Source organism: Puma concolor, chromosome E2, assembly GCF_028749965.1.
Source record: "Puma concolor isolate L17-30 chromosome E2, mPumCon1.1.hap2, whole genome shotgun sequence".
In the NCBI taxonomy this organism is placed as follows: domain Eukaryota; kingdom Metazoa; phylum Chordata; class Mammalia; order Carnivora; family Felidae; genus Puma; species Puma concolor.
In genome coordinates, this window is record NC_141681.1 from 50,162,320 (window position 1) to 50,182,118 (window position 19,799).

Here is a 19,799-nt window from a genome sequence, read left to right on the forward strand (position 1 = left end):
GGAGGGAGAGACCAGCTTGCCCCGCCCGCGGCCGCGGCATCCGGCCATCCCGGCCCCACCGGCCCCACCCTTGGAAAACCCAGCATCGCGACCCCCCACTCTGCCTCCAGCACCCCCCGTTCCTGTCCCCTAAAGGGCTAGTCGTCTTGATCACCTATGTATAAATGCCTCCCTAAGGCCCAGACCCCGGGAATCCTGAAAGAAAAGGGGGGGAAGGGAGATAGGGGCCTCTCCCCTCTAATGAGCCCTTTAGAAGGGCTCCGACCGGTTTGGGGAGCTGGGCAAGGGGAGGGGGTGCCCTGAGCTGAGTCAGAGACCCGCCCACAGACCGGGAAAGTGTGCCCCCCCCCATCTGTTATGGGGTGGAGGGCAGAGGTTAAAGGTCTCAGCCAGACCCTTTCCTCTCTGGGCAAAAACAGGAAAATTATTGGCACGTGAGAAAGGATTATTGGATGTCAGGAGCTGTGCTAAACACTTTATACACGTTAATTTCATCCTTACAGTAGCCTAATGAGAAAGGGATTACCATCTCCATTTTATAGCTGGGGAAACTGAGGCTGAGAGGGACAAATGTGCACAAAGTCTATACATGTTGTTAATCTTTTTTTTTTTTTAATTTTTTTTCAACGTTTATTTATTTTTGGGACAGAGAGAGACAGAGCATGAAGGGGGGAGGGGCAGAGAGAGAGGGAGTCACAGAATCGGAAGCAGGCTCCAGGCTCTGAGCCATCAGCCCAGAGCCTGACGCGGGGCTCGAACTCACGGACCGCGAGATCGTGACCTGGCTGAAGTCGGACGCTTAACCGACTGCGCCACCCAGGCGCCCCTATACATGTTGTTAATCTTAAAGCTGGAGTTGTTCTCTGGAAAGTCTGTGTTCTTAACCATTAGACATGCTGTCACTCTGGCGCAGCCAGGAAGTGCCTGGAAGATCATTCCAAACGATAGTTACAATAATTGTCACCACTGATAGGAACCCGGCCATGAGGGGAGGGTGCCAAGCGCCTCATACATGTGGATTCCTTGGGTCGTCATGACACCCTATTATTAGTATTATTTCTATCTTACAGATTGAAACTGAGGCGCGGAGAAGTGGAGCACCTTATCCTGGGTCTTACAGGTAGAAGTGGTTCAAACTCAAGACAGTGTTCTAATCCAAGGAGGTGAGAAGCCCTGCCCCGGATACGAGTTTCTGATCTCGTGAGTTGGAAAATTTCCTCCTTGCAGGCACCCTGGATCTTCAGTGACCTTGCTCACCCCCTTGGCCTCTCTAGACCAGACACCTCAGCCCAGAAAACCAACTGGTTCCCCCAGAAAATGGACAGAAATAAGATTCAGAGCAACAACAAAACAAAACAAAAAGCAATGTTTTAAATTTTATTTAAGAAGCTCAAGGGCTGGTGAGGGAGGGGAAGAAGAGAGGCTTTGGTGATGGCGCCCCTCTCTGTACCCCACCTAGTGCATTCTTAACGGATATGAGCACCTGACAAAGCCAGGTCAGGAAGGGGGAGTCTGGATCCCACAGCGCATATTAGCTGGAACAGCAATGTCTGAAAGGAAGAAACCAAGGTTAAAACAAAGGGCTCCAGCAGAACCCCTCATGCCCCACTGGGGACCCAGAAATCCTAGGAGCCCCTCTTCTTTGGGAAACTAGAGTTCTGGCCCTGAGCCCCACCCTCCCTCAGACCCAGCAGTCCCGGCCCCCAAATGCTCACCTATCTGCTGAGGCTTGGGCAAGTTCAGGTTGTCCATGACCTTGACAAATTCCTCACAGCTGAGAGTGAGCCGAGGGTTCAAAGTCCTCTCCTCCTCCACAGTGGACACTGTGAGCCCTAGTGGCCGAGGGAGGGGAAGAATGTCAACCTGGCAAGTGCCTGGGGCTTCCTAGGACTACACTTCCCAGGAGGCTTAGGGTGCATCTCGGGCCTGGGACTAATAGGCTCTTCCCAGAATGTACCTGAGGTCGCTGGCTCTCCTCAAAAGGCACTATGGGAAATGTAGTTTCCCACCTTCCCTAAGCTCTATAGGGAAGTCCCGGGAAAACTCTTGCCCTCCGGAATTCTAGTTGTAGTTTCTCCATCCACACTCGGCACACCTAAGCACTTAATCTTTTTTGGCCAGAGAAATTTCTAGGAATTGTAGTCTCCATGCCCCACAAGGACTACAGCAGTTTGGTACGCCCTCTCAAACGGAAAGTTATAGAAGTCCCATACCTCCCCCAGGAAGCCCTCACCATGGTAATCATGAGCAGGGTAGACCAGACAGTCTCCTGGAAGCGTGAAGATCTTTTCATGGACTGAGTGGTACAAGGTCTTAGCACAGCCTGGGGAGGGAAAGTTCAGAGGAGTGAATCAACAGGACAGGAGCCCTCTAATCCCTTCCTTCAAGAAAAGGGTGGGAGGATAAAATCACATAGCTAAACTGCCCCCCTCATTTCCTGCCAGTACCGCCCTGCCTAGGCACAGAAAGAGAGGAAAGGGCGTTCTAGACAGATGGAACAGCATAGGCGAAGAGTTGAGGAATGGTGAGAAATTCGCCATGGTGGTAAATAAGGTTGGGATGAGATCCTGAAGCACCAGGGAGTTGTGCCCTCAGCCTGGAAAAGCTTCAGGGCAGGGAGGCTGGACTAGAAGGTAAGAAACTGAAGACATGAGGCCAAAGAGAATGGTTCCAACAACACCCTCTGAGTCCTCAACTGGGGCGGGGGCAAACCTCTCTAGACCATCATTCCCGCCATTCATGTCAGCCCAATCCTTCAATTTCCTAACTGTGCAGGGAGTGGATAAATGGGAGATGAGGCACCTCGGAAAGAGAGACAGACAGACACAGACGGAGACATAAGGAGAGGAAGAGGAAGCAAGAGGCAGCCTGGGGCTCTGGTTACACACTTCCAGCTCATGGTTGTCCTATCTTTGCTCTGTCTTTATCAGGGCAGCTAAATCCTCCCAATCTAGTGTCAGCCCCGTATTCGCACGCACACACGCTCAAGGGCAGGCACACCCAGAGATTCTGAAACTAAACTCCCTTCCCACAGTGAAACTCCTGAATCTAACTGCCCCCCTAGCAGCTGAACTCCTGAATCAAACTCACACCCCTCCCCGCTGCGACACCTCCAGCAGCCAAGCTCCTTATGGGGTTTAAAAATATGTCCACAGGGGCGCCTGGCTGGCTCAGTCGGTAGAGCATGTGACTCTTGAGCTTGGGGTTGTGGGTTCAGGTCCCACGTTGGATGTAGAGATTACTTAAAAAAATAAATAAATAAATAAATAAATAAAAAAGGGCTCCCTTGGGCAGTGCATACACTACAATTGGAATGATACAGAAAAGGTTAGCGTGGCCCCTGTGCTAGGGTGACATACAAATTCCGTGAAGCATAAATATTAAAATATTATTAAAATAAATAATAAATATATGTCCACCAACTCACTGACACTTTTCTGTTCAAAATGTGATCCTTCCCCTCGCCTTGACTTAGTGGTCTCCACTAAGTGACTTGCAACGAATAAACAGGATATTGCAGAAATGACAGAGGTTAACTTCTGAGACTAGGTCATTAAGAAAAAGTTAGGGCTTCGGACTGCTTGCCCGTTGCATCTCTCTGATCATGCCCTCTGGAGGAACCCCGCTGCCAGGTCATGAAGACAAAGTACCCCCATGGAGAGGTCACATGGTGAGAAACTGAGGCCTCCTGCCAACAGTGGGAGCCAGCTTGCCAGCCATGTGAGTGAGGCGCCTTTGGAAGTGGACCCTCCAGCCCCAATCACGCCTTCAGATGACTGCAGCCCAGGCCCTAGCTTGACTGTGCCCTCCATGAAAGATGCTGAGCCGGAACCACCCAGCTAAGCTACTCCCAGAGTCCTGACTCTCAGAAGTTATGCGAGATAATGTTAATCATTGTTTTAAGTCATTACACTCTGGGGTCATTTGTTTCACAGCGATAGATAACTAACGCCCCCCCTTGAATCTAACTGTCCCTCAATACAGTAAACCACTGCATCTGCCCCCCCCAAGGGTCATGACTCTAACCCTCCCCGACTCCAGCATCTAAACTTCTTGAATCTAATCCTGACCCCCTAAAACCCCCATTCATTCATTCTTACAACAGGTCCTTAAAACTCTGGTGTCATTCTAACACCCATTCATTCATTCTTACAACAGGTACTTAAAACTCTGGCCCACGCATAACCATCCTACGATCTCAGGCTGGAGAAGGGGGCCTGTGACCTTGCTGGAAGTCCGTCCGCCCACACCCTCGGATGAGCAGGGCATCTCCAGTGAAGGCCATGCTGTGGTCATTCAGGACGAAGGTGACACAGCCTGGGGTGTGGCCGGGGCTGGCCCGGGTCTCCAAGGCCTGGTGGGGAAGGAGAGTACAGACAGTTATCAATAAGCCAAGGACTCTGGTCTGATGGCAAAACTGACCCCAGAAGCACCCATCCCACCTCAGGATTACATCTAGCTAGCATAGTTTTTTGCAAAAAGATTAGGTGTGCCTGGGTGGCTCAGTCAGTTAAGCGCCTGACTCTTGATTTCAGCTCAGGTCATGATCTTGCTGTTCATGGGATCGAGCCAGGCATCGTCTGCCTCTGCACTGACAGCATGGAGCCTGTTGGGTGTTCTCTCTCTCCCTCTCTCTCTGCCCCTCCCCCACGCACATGCTCGCTCGCTCTCTCTCTCTCTCAAAATAAATAAATACACATTTAAAAAATTAAATAATAAAATTATGTTATTGAAATGAAATTAAAGATGCTATACACAAATATTTAATGACATGAAAATATGTTAAATATCTGGTAAGTGCTAAAAGCAGATTAAAAAAAAAACTTGTACAGTGTCATCTTTTAAAAAAAATTTATTCATTCACTCAAAATATATTTTTTTCTTTAGGCTTTTCCTACATTAACAATTTTTAAACAGAAAACATGTCATTTTATAATTAAAAGTAAAACACAAAATTCAGGATAAACTAAAGATGTAAACATTAAAAGAACCATAAGAATTCTAGAGAGAGAAAAAAGAATTCTAGAGGAAAATATATAAGGATATTATGAGTATATAAGAATATATATAAAATCATATAAAGATATATATAATCTTTTTTTTTAAACATGACTTTTTTTTAACGTTTATTTATTATTGAGAAACAGAGAGAGACAGAGTATGAGCGGGGAGGGGCAGAGAGAGGGGGAGACACAGAATGAGAAGCAGGCTCCAGGCTCTGAGCTGTCAGCAAGGAGCCCGACGCGGGGCTGGAACTCACGAACCGCGAGATCATGACCTGACCTGAAGTCAGACGCTCAACCGACTGAGCCAGCCAGGCACCCCAAAGATGTATATAATCTTATAAATACATAAGGAGATTATACACACACATACACACACACACACACACACACACGGAAAAACAGTGACAAGGATGACCACATAGTTTAACTTCATCATAGAAAAGAACAAAATAAGAGTTAAAAGACAAAAAACTCAGACAATAGTCGCAGCATTTATAAGAAAGTATTATAAAGTGTGAATAGCCATCATATATAAACAGCTCCTAAGCATCAATAAAAACTCCCAAAAGAAAAATGCACAAAAGAAAAAAAAAAAAGAGGCAATTATGGAAGAGGAAACAAATAGTCAAAAACCATCTGAAACAATATTTGATCTCCCTTTTTTGGGAGAAAAGGAGGGAGATTTAAATGTTAAGAACCCTCACTTTTCACGTACCAGATTGGCAATTGTTAGGGTATTGCTCAGGGTGTTTGAGGCAAGCCCTTTTGTTTCCTGGGACGCGGGTATGACTCCATGTAGCCATTTCAGAGGGCAAGTTTGTCGTGTTTACCAGCATCTCAAATGTGCACTCTTTCTGACCCCTCAAAGTTACTGCTAAGACGCTGCTGTTAAGAACTTCCGACACATGTGCAAAAAACGCCCACTCAGGAAAATCCTCATTATCTAAATTCCCACACTCAGTTCAGGGAAGCAACTGTCAGAAAACAGTTGTTACCCTAATGATCTAACAACCACTTAGAAGATTAGTTCCCGCTCACATAGCACCCCTCCCACCAATTAGCATCCTGGTCCAGGTCAGTCTAATCAGCAGATTATAGAAGGGCACCATGTGCAGACCCTGTGTCCACACCCAGCACCCATTCTGCCCTTCCCCACTCACAGGTCTCCAGTTTGGCTCGGGGCATCCGTGTGCCTAGCCAAGCACTTCCTTAGCCTCCATGGTAGCTTGGGTGGCTTCTGACACGGTTCTCTGGCCACCAAGATCTCCGTAAATGTCTGAGAATGTCTGAGAAAGCTTTTCCCTTCCTGATACAAGAGTTTGGCACCTCTCCTTCCCACTTCATCTGGTTCTGGACAAAGGCGTGATGGCTGCAGCTGCAGCAACCACCTTGCAACCATGAAAAAGAATCCCCAAAATGATAGCGCTGCTTAATCGGACCATGACTGCCTTCTTCCAGACTCTATTACAGGAGAACATTGAACACCCAATTATTTAAGCCACTGTATGGTTTTTTAAGTCATGTATTGGTTTTTCAGCCAAACACCTTCCTAGCTCATATATAATAGGATAGATGTCCAATGCCAAACAAATGCAAAGCAAAATCACAGACCTTGCAAAAGCTTGTGGGAAAAATCGCAGGCATCCTGCACCAAATTAACACCTTTTGGTGGCAGCAAAGGGATGATCTTTCACTTTTTATTTGGTCTGTTTCTGTACTCTCTGAATTTTTCTTTCTCAGGAGCCTTTATTTCATTTTATTTTTATTTAAATCCAAGTTAGTTAACATATAGTGTGACAGTGGTTTCAGGAATAGAATTTACTGATTTATCACTTACATAGAACACCCAGTGCTCATCCCAACAAGTGTCCTCCTTAATGCCCCTTGCCCATTTAGCCCACCCCCCACCCAACACCCCGCCAGCAACCCTCAGTTTGTTCTCTGTGTTTAAGGGTCTCTTATCACCTGTCTCCCTCTCTGTTTTTATCTAATTTTTCCTTCCCTTCCTTTGTGTTCATCTGTTTTGTGTCTTAAAGTCCTCATATAAGTGAAGAAGTCATATGATTTTTGCCTTTCTCTGACTAATTTTACTTAGCATAATACCCTCCAGTTCTATCAGTGTTGCAAATGGCAAAATTTCCTTCTTTTTGATTGCTGAGTAATACTCCATTGTATATATAGACCACATCTTCTTTATCCATTCATCCATCGATGGACATTTGGGCTCTTTCCATACTTTGGCTATTGTCAATAGCGCTGCTATAAACATGGGGGTGTACGTGCCCCTTCAAAACAGCATCCCTGTATCCCGCGGATAAATGCCTAGTAGTGCAATTGCTGGGTCGTAGGGAAGTTCCATTTTTAGTTTTTTGAGGAACCTCCATACCGTTTTCCAGAGTGGCTGCACCAGCTTGCATTCCCACCAGCAGTGCAAAAGTGTTCCCCTTTCTCCACATCCTCGCCAACATCTGTTGTTGCCTGAGTTGTTAATGTTAGCCATTCTGACAGCTGTAAGGAGGTATCTCATTGTGGTTTTGATTTGTATTTCCCTGACGATGAGTGATGTGGAGCATCTTCTCATGTGGCGGTTGGCCAGCTGGATGTCTTCTTTGGAGAAGTGTCTATTCATCTTTTTTGCCCATTTCTTCACCGATTATGTGTTTTTTGGGTATTGAGTTTGATAAGTTCTTTATAGATTTTGGATACTAACCCTGTATCTCTGAATTTTTTTTTAAAACAAAAGACATGGGTGTCTTTTAAACTAAATATTGTGATGGATGATCAGGAGTAGTGTTCAAAGTAGTGAATCACAGTTGTAGCAATGGGTATTGACCAATCAGAAGGACATCAGCCATGAACAACCAGTACAGTTAGAAAGTGTATGCTCTATATGGTACGGTAAAAGTATATATATGATATATGTAATTGTGTATGTATATAAATTGGACAAAATTTTAATATCAATTGAGCAAAATCCTGCTTGCCACGTAGATCAAGATTCCTCAGGCCCTTGGTGATGGAATCTGTGTGGCAAGTGGCTTGGCTAGTGAGCAGTATCCCTGGCCATTCCCATCTCTGGAATATCTAGAATCCGTCCTCCACCACCATGTACCTCCCACCGTCCCACCCATCTTGGACCTCATCCTCTCCTGCTTGGAACAACCACAATCCTCCCTGGCCCACCAGCCTCCATCCATCTCCCGCATGACCCTGAAGGGGGTTTCTATTGCCCAGATTCAAACCTGCTCCTCTCTGCTCAAGACTCTTCCTTGGCTCCCACTGTCCCCAGGGCAGGGTTCTGGGTCCTCGGCCTAACTTTTGAAATGCCCCTGTTCTGGTGCCTGTCCACCTTCACAGCCCAATGTCCTATAACATCCTCCATTTCTCAACACGCCCAGCTACTCTGAAACCCAGGGTCATTTCCAGAAAGCACCAGGTTTTTCCACACCTCTTGCCCATGCAATTCTCTCTGCTAGGTACACCCTTCCCTCTTCACCCATTAGTCAGATCGACTCATTTCCAAGAGCCCTGACATTGACTGACCCCTTCTCCTGTGCCAGGCTCTCTTCTAAGTGTTCAACTCGACTGAACTCATTCACTCCACACACACCCTTATGAGGTAGGTACCGTTCCTGCGCCCATTCTGCAGATGAGGAAACTGAGGCACAGGATGAGAATAAGAACGTGCCAACTATAACCATATACTAGAATATGAACGAATCTCACGGATAAGACAAAAGCAAATAAAATGCACTAGACACAGAAGAGCAGAAAGGTGTGGAATGGAATAGGATGGATGGGGCAAGGAGGGGGATAGGATAAAGTGAGAAATCTCAGGGTGCCCACTACACAGTACAGGGAAGTGGTATTTCATGAAGTGGAGGTTTCATTGACGAATCCAGAAGGAAAACATCCCATCTCATGGCGAAGGTGCATGGACCAGTGGTCAAGAACAGTTTCCTGAGCCAGGTGACATGGGTTCTAAATTTGGCTCAGCTATTACTAGCTGTGTGTCCTTGCACAAGTAACTTCACCTCTCTGGGCTTCTCTACTCATTTGTAAAATGGGGATAATAATTGTCCCCACCCCATAGGGCTATTACAAAGATCAAATTATTTTGTATCTGTAAAGCACTTAGAAAAATGCCAAGCACACAATAATTGCTGTATAATAAAAGTAACATAATCATGATGATGTTTGAAAATTTGTAAAAACACTGATCTACTGGAACCACAAGGGCTCCTGGGTTCAAATCCCCGCTTGGCCACTTTCTCAGTGTAATTTTGGGGCAAGTCACTTCCCCTCTTTAAAAGGGGGAAAATAGGGGCACCTGGGTGGCTCAGTCGGTTCAAGCGTCTGACTTCAGCTCAGGTCACGATCTCACGGTCCGTGAGTTCGAGCCCCGCATCGGGCTCTGGGCTGATGGCCCAGAGCCTGGAGCCTGCTTCCGATTCTGTGTCTCCCTCTCTCTCTGCTCTTCCCCCGTTCATGCTGTCTCTCTCTGTCTCGAAAATAAATAAATGTTAAAAAAAAAAATTTTTTTTTAAATAAAAGGGGGAAAATATTTCCTTCTCTGTAAAATGGGGAAAATATTTCTGATCTCACTATGTGGTTATGAAGGTTGAGATGTTTGTCAGAGAAGAAACAGCAAAGGCCCAAGGGCCAGATTCAGCCATAGAAGTGTTTTGTTCGGACTGCTCGGGAGTTATGAGAAGTCTGCATTTGTAGTCTATCCTTAAGGAGTAGAAGATTTTGGGAGTGTCTGCTGGCCCAGTTAGTTGAGCATCCCACTCTTGATTTCGGCTCAGGTCATGATCTCAAGGTCATGAGATGGAGCCCTGCATTGGGCTCTGTCGAGCTCCACGCTGACAGCACGGAACCTGCTTAACATTCTCTCTTGGGGCGCCTGGGTGGCTCAGCGGGTTAAGCATCAACCTTGGCTCAAGTCATGATCTCATGGGTGGTGAGTTCAAGCCCCATGTCTGTGCTGACAGCTCGGAGCCCAGGGCCTGCTTCGGATTCTGTGTCTCCCTCTCTCTCTGCCCCTCCCCAGCTCACACACACTTGTGCGCTCTCTCTCTCTCAAAAAAAAAAAAAAAAAAAAAAAAAGTGGAAGATTTCTGAAGAACGTATATTTGCAGCTTCTATTAAAAAAAGAGAGAGGGGCGCCTGGGTGGCGCGGTCGGTTAAGCGTCCGACTTCAGCCAGGTCACGATCTCGCGGTCCGTGAGTTCGAGCCCCGCGTCAGGCTCTGGGCTGATGGCTCGGAGCCTGGAGCCTGTTTCCGATTCTGTGTCTCCCTCTCTCTCTGCCCCTCCCCCGTTCATGCTCTGTCTCTCTCTGTCCCAAAAATAAATAAAAAACGTTGAAAAAAAAATTAAAAAAAAAAAAAAAGAGAGAGAAGGCTTGGCAGTAGACAGACTACATTCCTAAACATGCATAATCAACTCGAATTGTGCAGTGGGTGTCCCGCCTCATACACAGAACACACACCCTAACATTTGCCACAGGCCCCACCACTCCCTGCTGCCTGCAGCAATGTCTGATTATGAAAATCCTTCCAGACAAAAGCTGAGGAAATGCACTTACAGACCTCAGCACAGTGTGTGGCAAGAAGCAAACCCACAATGCTTGTTAACTATTGTTAAATTCTCATTATTACCACTAACCGATATCAAAATATATACCATCTATTCCAGTTGCCAGCAAAGAAGAAGAAGTTGAGTGACACCACGAGCAAACAACCGGACGCACCCAGCATGTGGAACGTTCTACAAGACAACAGGCCGGAAACTTCAGAAGTCAATGTCATGGTGCAGAAAGGGTATGAAACTATTGTAGAATTATTTGTTGTAGCTTTAAAAAAACGTTTATTGGGGCGCCTGGGTGGCGCAGTCAGTTAAGCGTCCGACTTCAGCCAGGTCACGATCTCGCCGTCCGTGAGTTCGAGCCCCGCGTCGGGCTCTGGGCTGATGGCTCAGAGCCTGGAGCCTGTTTCCGATTCTGTGTCTCCCTCTCTCTCTGCCCCTCCCCCGTTCATGCTCTGTCTCTCTCTGTCCCAAAAATAAATAAATGTTGAAAAAAAAAATTAAAAAAAAACAAAAACAAAAACGTTTATTTATTTAGAGAGAGAGTGAGAGGGGAAGGGGCAGAGAAAGGGAGAAAGACCAAGCGGGCCCCACACTCATCACAGAGCCCAACATGGGACTTAATCCCACAACATGAGATCATGACCTGGGCAGAACTCAAGAGTCGGCGCTTACCCAACTGAGCCACCCAGGTGGCCGTAAAGTGTTCTAGATTTACATGAACCTCGTTGGGTCTTGGTTCCTAAAAACAGCCTTAACAATGATTCCTGGGCACCTGGAGAAATTTGAACGTGGCCTGGATTTAAGAATGATTTCAGAATTATTGTATATTTTCTGTGACAAAGATTTTGTAAAAGAATTCTTCTCAAAGTGTGGTCAAGGGAACCTTGAGGGTCTGCGAGGTGAACTATTTTCACGAGAGTAGGAAGACTTCTTCCACCCTTCTTACTGTCATTCTCCCATCAGAGTTCGGTGGTGTTTTCAACGTTTATTTATTTTTGGGACAGAGAGAGACAGAGCATGAACAGGGGAGGGGCAGAGAGAGAGGGAGACACAGAATCGGAAACAGGCTCCAGGCTCTGAGCCATCAGCCCAGAGCCTGACGCGGGGCTCGAACCCACGGACCGCGAGATCGTGACCTGGCTGAAGTCGGACGCTTAACCAACTGTGCCACCCAGGCGCCCCTCGGTGGTGTTTTCTAGAAGCTCCGTGGCTGGTGATGACGTCACTGCTCTGACGGCTGATGGGAGTACTTGGATATTCTTGTGTTAAAAAAAAAAGTCTCAGTTTTAACTTCTAATGCAGTAAATTTTGTTGGGTCTCTGAATAGGTATGTTTTATTTATTTTTTATTCAGGGGTGCCATTCAGACCCTCTGCCTCCCTCTCTCAAAAAAAAAAAAAAATTAATTAAAAAAAAAAGTTGTGGGGGTAAGCACCTAATATCTTGACCTCACGCAGGTCACCTGTTCTTGAAACTGGATAATCTCAGCGGCAGAATATTCTGCAGGGATAGGCCTGCCTAACCGCACATTCTTTCACATTTCTTCTTCCCATCCACGGTGCTGCAAATACGTGACACCTTTCAGCAGGTGCTCCTTCCCCAGCTTTCCGCTGCAGGGGTAGCTTCTCAAACTCGGTCCCATCCGCTGAACCAACAGGAAAGGGACCCGCCCCGCAAGCTCCCTCGCCTTGCAGTTCCCACGGCCCACACTGCCCCCTGGTGGCAGGCGAACTCTTGCCTCCTATTCCATTTGGTCCCCAGGTTCATGCCACGACTCCTTTATTCAAAAGCACTTAACCTTGGGGGCTCCTGGGTGGCTCAGTGGGTTAGGCATCTGACTCCTGATTTTGGTTCCGGCCATGATCTCATGGTTTGTGAGTTCGAGTCCCGCATCTGTCAGCGCAGAGCCTGCTTGGGATTCTCTCTCAAAATAAATAAGTAAACTTAAACAAAGCAAAACAAAACACTTAATCTTGATATAACCAACCACTATTTCTGTGCACTCTGAACTCAAAAACCCAAAATGTCTTTTCCCACTGCAGCTAAATACTCTGAACCTCCATCAGCCTTCCTTTCCTTTGTGAAAGACAACGACATTAGTTGTGATGTTCAGAGGACAGTGTACAGATATCTACAACTTGACGATGAGTCAAAAATTAAGACAGGTGATGGATGGACCCGACGTACACGGTCAATTTTTCTTTCAACTTTTCTTTATGCTTGACATTTTTCATAAAATGTTGGGAGGGTTCCCCAATTCAAATAGTTCCAAATAGAAGGAAGCACTGAAATCCTCATTTGGACTACAAGAGGACCACCTGGGAGCTTTTATTTTATTTTCTTAATATTTTAGTTTTAAGTCATCTCTACACCCAACGTGGGGCTTGGACTAAACCTCGAGATCAAGAGTCACAAGCTCTGCTGACTGAGCCAGCCAGGCACCCCACCTGTGAGCTTTTAAAATATACTGGTTCCCTGTGTTCACCCCTAACAATTAAATCAGAATCTCTAAAGTGGGATCTGGGGGATCAGTATCTGGCAATGCTCTAAATTAACATATTAAACAAACAAGACTAACTTTCTGAATCTGCCACTCCTCGTGGGAGCTGAAATGTTCACATCTCATTGCTCATTAAAACAGAAATTTATTTCTGCAGTGAAACCATCCAAATCTGGCCCACTGTGAACGTAAAATATACAACCAGCTCAAAAAAAACTGGCAATTTCTACCGAAGTTAAGCGTATGTCAGTCCTATGATCCAGAAAGTCCATTCCTTGGAATTGAGAATAGTGTCCACCAAGAGATCTGTATAAGGACCCTCACAGTCGCATTAGTTCATAATAGCCAAAAACTGGAATCAACCAGCAAAAGGAAAATGGATAGACTGCCATAAATTCATATAGTGAAATGCTCTACATCAGGGGTTGGCAAACTATGGCTGCTGCACCAAATTTGGCCTGTCACCTGTTTTTGTATGGCCTGAGGGCTAAGAATTTTTTTTTTTAACATTTTTATTTATTTTTGAGACAGAGAGAGACAGAGCATGAATGGGGGAGGGGCAGAGAGAGAAGGAGACACAGAATCGGAAGCAGGCTCCAGGCTCTGAGCCATCAGCCCAGAGCCCGACGCGGGGCTCGAACTCACGGACCGTGAGATCGTGACCTGAGCTGAAGTCGGACGCTCAACCGACTGAGCCACCCAGGCGCCCCTAAGAATGGTTTTTACACTTTTTTCATGGTTGGAAAAATAAATAAAAATGGGAGTGGTATTTCATAATACATGAGAATGCCGAAATGCAAATTTCAGAGGCCATAAATAAAGTTTTATTGGAGCACAGCCATGCTTATTCATTTATGCATTGTCTACGACCGCTTTCACACCAACACGACTGAGTGGTTACAATAGAGACCATATGGCCTGCAGAACCGAAAACAGTTACTGTCTGGTCCTTTACAGAAGAAGTTTGCCAATCTCTGCTATATAGCAACAGAAGGAAAGGACTACAACTATATACAACATTGTGTGGAGTAAAAGAAGCCAGGCACAAAAGAACACACATTGTATGACTCCTGTTGACAAGGTCCAGAACACGTAGAACTAATCTGTGATTAAATAAGTCAGAAGAGGGGCGCCTGCTGGCTCAGTCAGTAAAGCATGTGATTCTTCATTTCAGGGTAGTGAGTTCAAGTCCCACGTTAGGCATGCAGCCAAGGAAGGAAGGAAGGAAGGAAGGAAGGAAGGAAGGAGAAAGGAGGGAGGGAGGGAGGGAGGGAGGGAGGGAGGGAGGGAGGGAGGAAGGAAGGAAGGAAGGAAGGAAGGAAGGAAGGAAGGAAGGAAGGAAGGAGCTAATATTGTAAATCTTAAAAGTCCTTCTCTGGGAATGCAAGCTGGTGCAGCCACTCTGGAAAACAGTATGGAGGTTCCTCAAAAAACTAAAAATAGAACTACCCTACGACCCAGCAATTGCACGACTAGGCATTTATCCCCGGGATACAGGTGTGCTGTTTCGAAGGGAAACATGCACCCCCATGTTTATAGCAGCACTATCGACAATAGCCAAAGTATGGAAAGAGCCCAAATGTCCATCGATGGATGAACAGATGAACAGATAAAGAAGATGTGGTGTGTGTATACACACACACACACACACACAATGGAGTATTACTCGGCAATCAAAAAGAATGAAATCTTGCCATTTGCAACTACGTAGATGGAACTGGAAGGTATTATGCTAAGTGAAATTAGTCAGAGAAAAACACAAATCATATGACTTCATTCATATGAGGACTTTAAGAGACAAAACAGATGAACACAGGGAAGGGAAACAAAAATAATATAATATAAAAACAGGGAGGGGGACCAAATGGAAAAGACTCCTAAATATGGAGAACAAATTGAGGGTTATGGGAGGGGTTGTGGGAAGGGGATGGGCTAAATGGGTAAGAGGCACTAAGGAATCTACTCCCGAAATCATTGTTTCACTATATGCTAATTAATTTGGATGTAAATTTTAAAAAATAAAAAATAAAATTAAAAAAATTCATCAAAGAAAAGTCCTTCTCATAAGGGAAAAAAAAATTAGAAATAAAAAAATAAGTAAGAAGAATGGTGTTTTGATGGGGGTGTCAAGGGCCAGGGAGAAAGACAAGGAAAACTTCTGGGGTGATAGGTATGTTCTGTATCTGGATCTTAGCAATGGATGCTCAAGTGTAAACATATGTAAGAATTTACAGGGTGCCCCGGTGGCTCAGTCGGTTAAGCATCAGACTTTGGCTCAGGTCTTGATTTCATGGTTCATGAGTTCGAGCCCTGCATTGGTCTCTCTGCTGTCAGCACAGAACCTGCTTCATATCTTCTGTCTCCCTCTCTCTCTGCCCGCCCCTCCCCCCCACTCGCACGTGCACTCTAGCTCTCTCAAAATAAACATTAAATTTTTTTTAAATTACCAAGCTGCACATGTACAATATGTGCAATTTCTACCACACAACATGCACGCTACAATTCTTTTAAAATGGGGGGAAGGAGGGGAGCGTGGGTGGTTCAGTCGATTGAGCGACCAACTTCGGTTCAGGTCATGATCTCATACTCCGTGAGTTCGAGCCCCGCATCGGGCTCTGTGCTGACAGCTCAGAGCCTGGAGCCTGCTTGGGATTCTGTGTCTCCCTCTCTCTCTGCCCCTCCCCCTCTCATGCTCTGTCTCTCTCTGTCTCAGAAATAAATAAATATTAAAAAAAATTTTTTTAATGAACAAATAAATTAAATGGGGGGAAGAAAATGAGGGAGGTAAACAATGTGGCCATCGCTAAAGGTATCTAAAGAACACAAATGAAAACCACACAGAACACTGGATAATCATAAAGACAGGTACTGGCAAGGGTTGGCAAGGATGCCCAGAAACTGGCACTTTCATTCGCTGCTGGTGGGAACATAAAATGGTGCAGCCACTTTGGATATCGGTCAGTCAGGTCCTCAAAGTATTAAATATATAGAGTGATTATTGATTTAGCAATTCCATCCTAGGTACATATATATATACGCAAAAAGAAATGAAAATGGAGGGACACACAAAAACTCGCACATGAGTATTTTAGCAGCATCAGTTATAATAGCCAAAAAGTGGAAAGAGCTAAAATGTCTATTGGCTGATGGATGAATGAATGAGGTATATTCACACAATGGAAGAGTACTCAGCCATAAAAAAGAATGAAATGCTGATAGATGCTACAATACAGGTGAACCTTGAACATGTAGGGTCAGCAACAGAAGCGCGTCAAAAAAGGCCATATAATACATGATTCCATCTCTAGGAAATACCCAGAATAGGCAAGCCTGTAGAAACACAAAGGAGATTAGTGGTTGCCTAAAGCTGTAGGGGCAAGAGGGGAGGGGGCTGGGGTGACAATCAGGGGGAGTGGGATTTCTTTTGGAAGTGACAAAAATATTCTAAAATTAATTGTGGTGACGGATGGACTCAACTCTGAATATACTAAGAAGTGTAAAGTTCCAGTGGATGAATTGGACGGTTTGTGAATTATACCAATTAAGTTGTTTAAAAAAACAGACACAGAAGGGGCGCCTAGGTGGCTATTTCAGTTAAGCATCCAACTCTTGACTTGGGCTCGGGTCATGATCTCAGCGTTCCTGGGTCCGAGCCCTACATCGGGCTCTGCGTGGACAGTGTGGCTCCTGCTTGGGATTCTCTCTCTCTCCCTGTCTCTCTCTCTCTCTGACCCTCCCCTCTCTTAAAATAAATAAATAAATAAACTTAAAAAAAAAAAAAAAAAAAAGACCCTGAAGCTAAATTCGCCACAGCTAAACCCTTCAACATGCATGCATGCATTCATTCAGTCAGTCTAACAAAGGGCTCATCTTGACACAAAATCCCAACAGTTTTTCACTCTTCTAAGCCTTCTCAACTCAAGAAGTGCTTGCTAATACCTGACAATTACGTGCAGTGTATGTAAAAGTACAGTGCATTTTTTTTTACCCGCTTCCAGAAGAGGACTTGAAATGAAGAGGCCACATCCATGTAGCTAAGCCCTCATTTCCTCTAAATGCTCTGACTCATATAAACTATCCCCATTTAGCAAAACCCTCTAACCTGGAGGCCAAGACTTCATCCTATCCCTTGACCATTCTGTCCCCAAAGTCAGCCAGACTCTCCGTATCTTTAGCCAGTCTGATCAGAAAAACAAAAGCTTTGTTAGGTGTTTCTCCTCCCCCCAGCACCCCCTCCACCTCTATCTATTGCTCTGGGTTGAAATTCTGGCTGGAAATCTGCTGACTAGGCCTGTGACAGCGAAAAAGAGGTAGGAACCTTCAGACCCTTCCTGTGTGAAGCAACAGCCATGCCAAGGGTGAGACAAGCCTGCACGTGGCAGGGGGGGGGGGGGGGGGAGGGTGGGAGGGTGGGGGGGGTGGGGGGAGACATTTAAGGAGGTGGTGGCTTGAAGGTGCCCACCCTGCCCTTGCCTGGCCCTGAGAGCGGACACCTCCTTAAATGTTGTGCCCTAGGCGCCTCGATGGCCTCACCCTGATCCTGGCTCTGGGCAACAGGAGGCTCCTTCCTCCAACAGCGGCTCTAGAAGACAGCGCTGGGTCTCTCCGTCAGCCCTGGCTTCAGAATTTTAGCCCTCGATCAACTTTTATGGAGATGTCAGGCCAAAAGAGCTGCTCCAAGGTGGTAGGAAACTCCACAAATGTTGTTGACTTAAGGGGCCTGGCCAAAGACACACCTGCCCAGCCTCTTGCCCCAGTGCCCCACCTGGGTTTATGGCGCCCTCCTCCCAGAGACAAACTCAGGGATCAGAAATCCAGGCCAGAGGCCCCTCCTACCCCAGGATTCAGGAGCGCAAGCCTCCAGCCCCCTCTTCCCTTAGGTCCAAGAAGTCCAGGCCACCACCCTCTCGGGACCCAGGATCCAACTCACGAAGCGCCCGAAGTGGATGGAGTCCCCATCCTCAATGTGCAAGTCAGCCTGGGCCCCGCTAAGGCGGGAGATGACAGACTGGCAGCCGGGGAGTAGGGACCGGAGCAGCCCTGAGCCCGTAATGTGATCCGCGTGGCAGTGGGTATTCACTGGGGGAGAAAGGAGGGCCAGGTCCAGGAGGGCACAGAGGAGGACGCAGGCTTCCCAGCCCCCAACCCCCTCCTCCCTCAGACCCAGGAGTTCGGTCTCCAGACTGACCAGCATACAGCAGCCGCAGCCCCAGTTCCTTGACCAGCTGGGCATCCCGAGGCGCTGTCTCCAGAACCGGGTCGATCAGAATGGCCTCACGGGACTCTCTGTCACCCAACAGGTACGTGTAGGTGCAGCTCTTGGGCTCAAACATCTGGGAAGGGGGCGTGGGACAGGTGAGAGCGCAGAACCAGACTTCCACTCACTGGGGACCCAGGACTCCGAGCCTCGATTCGATTCTCTTCCTAAGATCCAGAAGCAGAAACCCTTCTTTCCCCTCGGCGTCGGGAGTCTGGGGCCCCTGCACCTTACTCCATCTGAACCAATGAGTCCCAACTTTCCAATACCCCCCCCACCCCCCCCGCCAAATCAGGGTCTCCAGCAGCCTCTTCCGTCTAGGACTCAGGAGTCCGGCCCCAAGCCCCGGGGATCCCAGATCTCCTCCCTTTCAAGGAACCCGGAGTCCCGCCCCTGCCGCCGCCCAGAGCCCAGTAGTCCCGTTGCGGGTCCAGCGTCCTCGCACCTGCCGTAGGAGGATGGGGACTCCAGACCCGCTGCGCTGGCTGAGCTGCCGCCCGGCGAACCTCAGTGTAGCCCCCGCCATCGCGCTCGCGGCCGGGTGGGACCGTGCCGAGGCGCAGCGCCTGCGGAAGCCCGGTGCCCACTGGCTGACCTGGGCGGGGAGGGGCGGGGCGCGGCGCGGGCGGGGCGGGGCGGGGGCGGGGCCGTCTTAAAGGGGCCGCGCCCGCGGCCGCTGGGGTGGGGGTGGGGGTCCAGTCTGGCGAAGAGACTTCAGAGACCGAGAAGAAGGTGAGACAGAGAAACGGCGAACGGGGAGACACTCAAAAGGCGAGGGAGAGACGTTGGGAGAAGCACGGACAGAGAGAGAAATGAAAACCCAACAGGAGGCCCCAATACACTGATAGCGGGACTCCTTGTGTATTTCCGGTGGTTTTTCTCAGGAGAGAAACAGGCAGACAGAAAAGCTCAAAGTCAAGGAGAGAATTTTGCACATTTATTCCTCACTTGGGGTCTCCTGTGTGCCTGGCCCAAGCTGGGAGAAGCTGGGGACCTGGAGGTGAGCCCTGTCCGGTCGGTGAGGGGAATGGTGCAGACATCAGGGCTGAAACAAAAGAAGGTTCAGGGATTGCCAGGAGCTCAGGGGAAGGAGGAAACCGGAAAGCAGGGATCTTCAAGCACTCTTTACTGTGAGGTTCCCCCCAAATAAGACCTCTTCACTCTGGGGCCCATTCTTGCTGTTTCTGTAGGATTGCTAGACTGTTCACCAGTCCCTTGAAGGCATGCACACCTTCTGGGTCAGCTGTGAGATGCCGCCCTAAGGCGGCAGAAGAGGTTTAGAAGAGGTTTCTAAGAGGTAGAAACCTGGGCATACCCCTTCCCAACTGTGCGACCTTGGGCTCAAAACTTACCGTCTTCTGGGCTTCATTCAGTATGAGTATACTCATCTGTAAAATGAGGTTGAAAAGAGCTCCTCCCTCATTGTGAAGATCTAATAAGTTCAGA

General features: G+C 47.4%; 1 protein-coding gene and 1 non-coding gene across 3 annotated transcripts; one reads left to right on the forward strand and one right to left on the reverse strand.

Annotated features, from left to right (window-relative positions):
* Positions 1-1,364: 1,364 nt before the first annotated feature.
* Positions 1,365-18,955, reverse strand: ETHE1 (ETHE1 persulfide dioxygenase). Of its 2 annotated transcripts, XM_086689970.1 has the most exons (7): positions 18,799-18,955; positions 18,285-18,429; positions 18,027-18,175; positions 4,225-4,354; positions 2,234-2,323; positions 1,716-1,832; positions 1,365-1,550 (listed from the first exon to the last, which is right to left on the reverse strand). In XM_086689970.1, exons 1-7 carry the CDS (start codon positions 18,877-18,879, stop codon positions 1,498-1,500), a joined length of 765 nt encoding a protein of 254 aa, XP_086546096.1. In that variant the 5' UTR covers positions 18,880-18,955; the 3' UTR covers positions 1,365-1,497. The 2 variants fall into 2 exon arrangements, with proteins under 2 accessions (XP_086546096.1, XP_086546097.1); XM_086689971.1 differs by lacking the exon at positions 18,027-18,175.
* Positions 3,281-3,386, forward strand: LOC112851432 (U6 spliceosomal RNA). Its single transcript, XR_015245186.1, has one exon. It is a non-coding gene; the product is annotated as a U6 spliceosomal RNA (small nuclear RNA).
* Positions 18,956-19,799: the final 844 nt, after the last annotated feature.

What these genes read in the sequence shown, in the direction of transcription:
- ETHE1 (XM_086689970.1), bottom strand. Translation starts at nt 18,879, where the DNA reads ATGGCGGGGGCTACACTGAGGTTCGCCGGGCGGCAGCTCAGCCAGCGC. An exon ending in GCTGCGGCTGCTGTATGCTG is followed by an intron (nt 18,176 to 18,284) that starts GTCAGTCTGGAG and finishes TTTCTCCCCCAG; the next exon opens with TGAATACCCACTGCCACGCG. An exon ending in GCGGACGGACTTCCAGCAAG is followed by an intron (nt 2,324 to 4,224) that starts GTCACAGGCCCC and finishes TTCCCTCCCCAG; the next exon opens with GCTGTGCTAAGACCTTGTAC.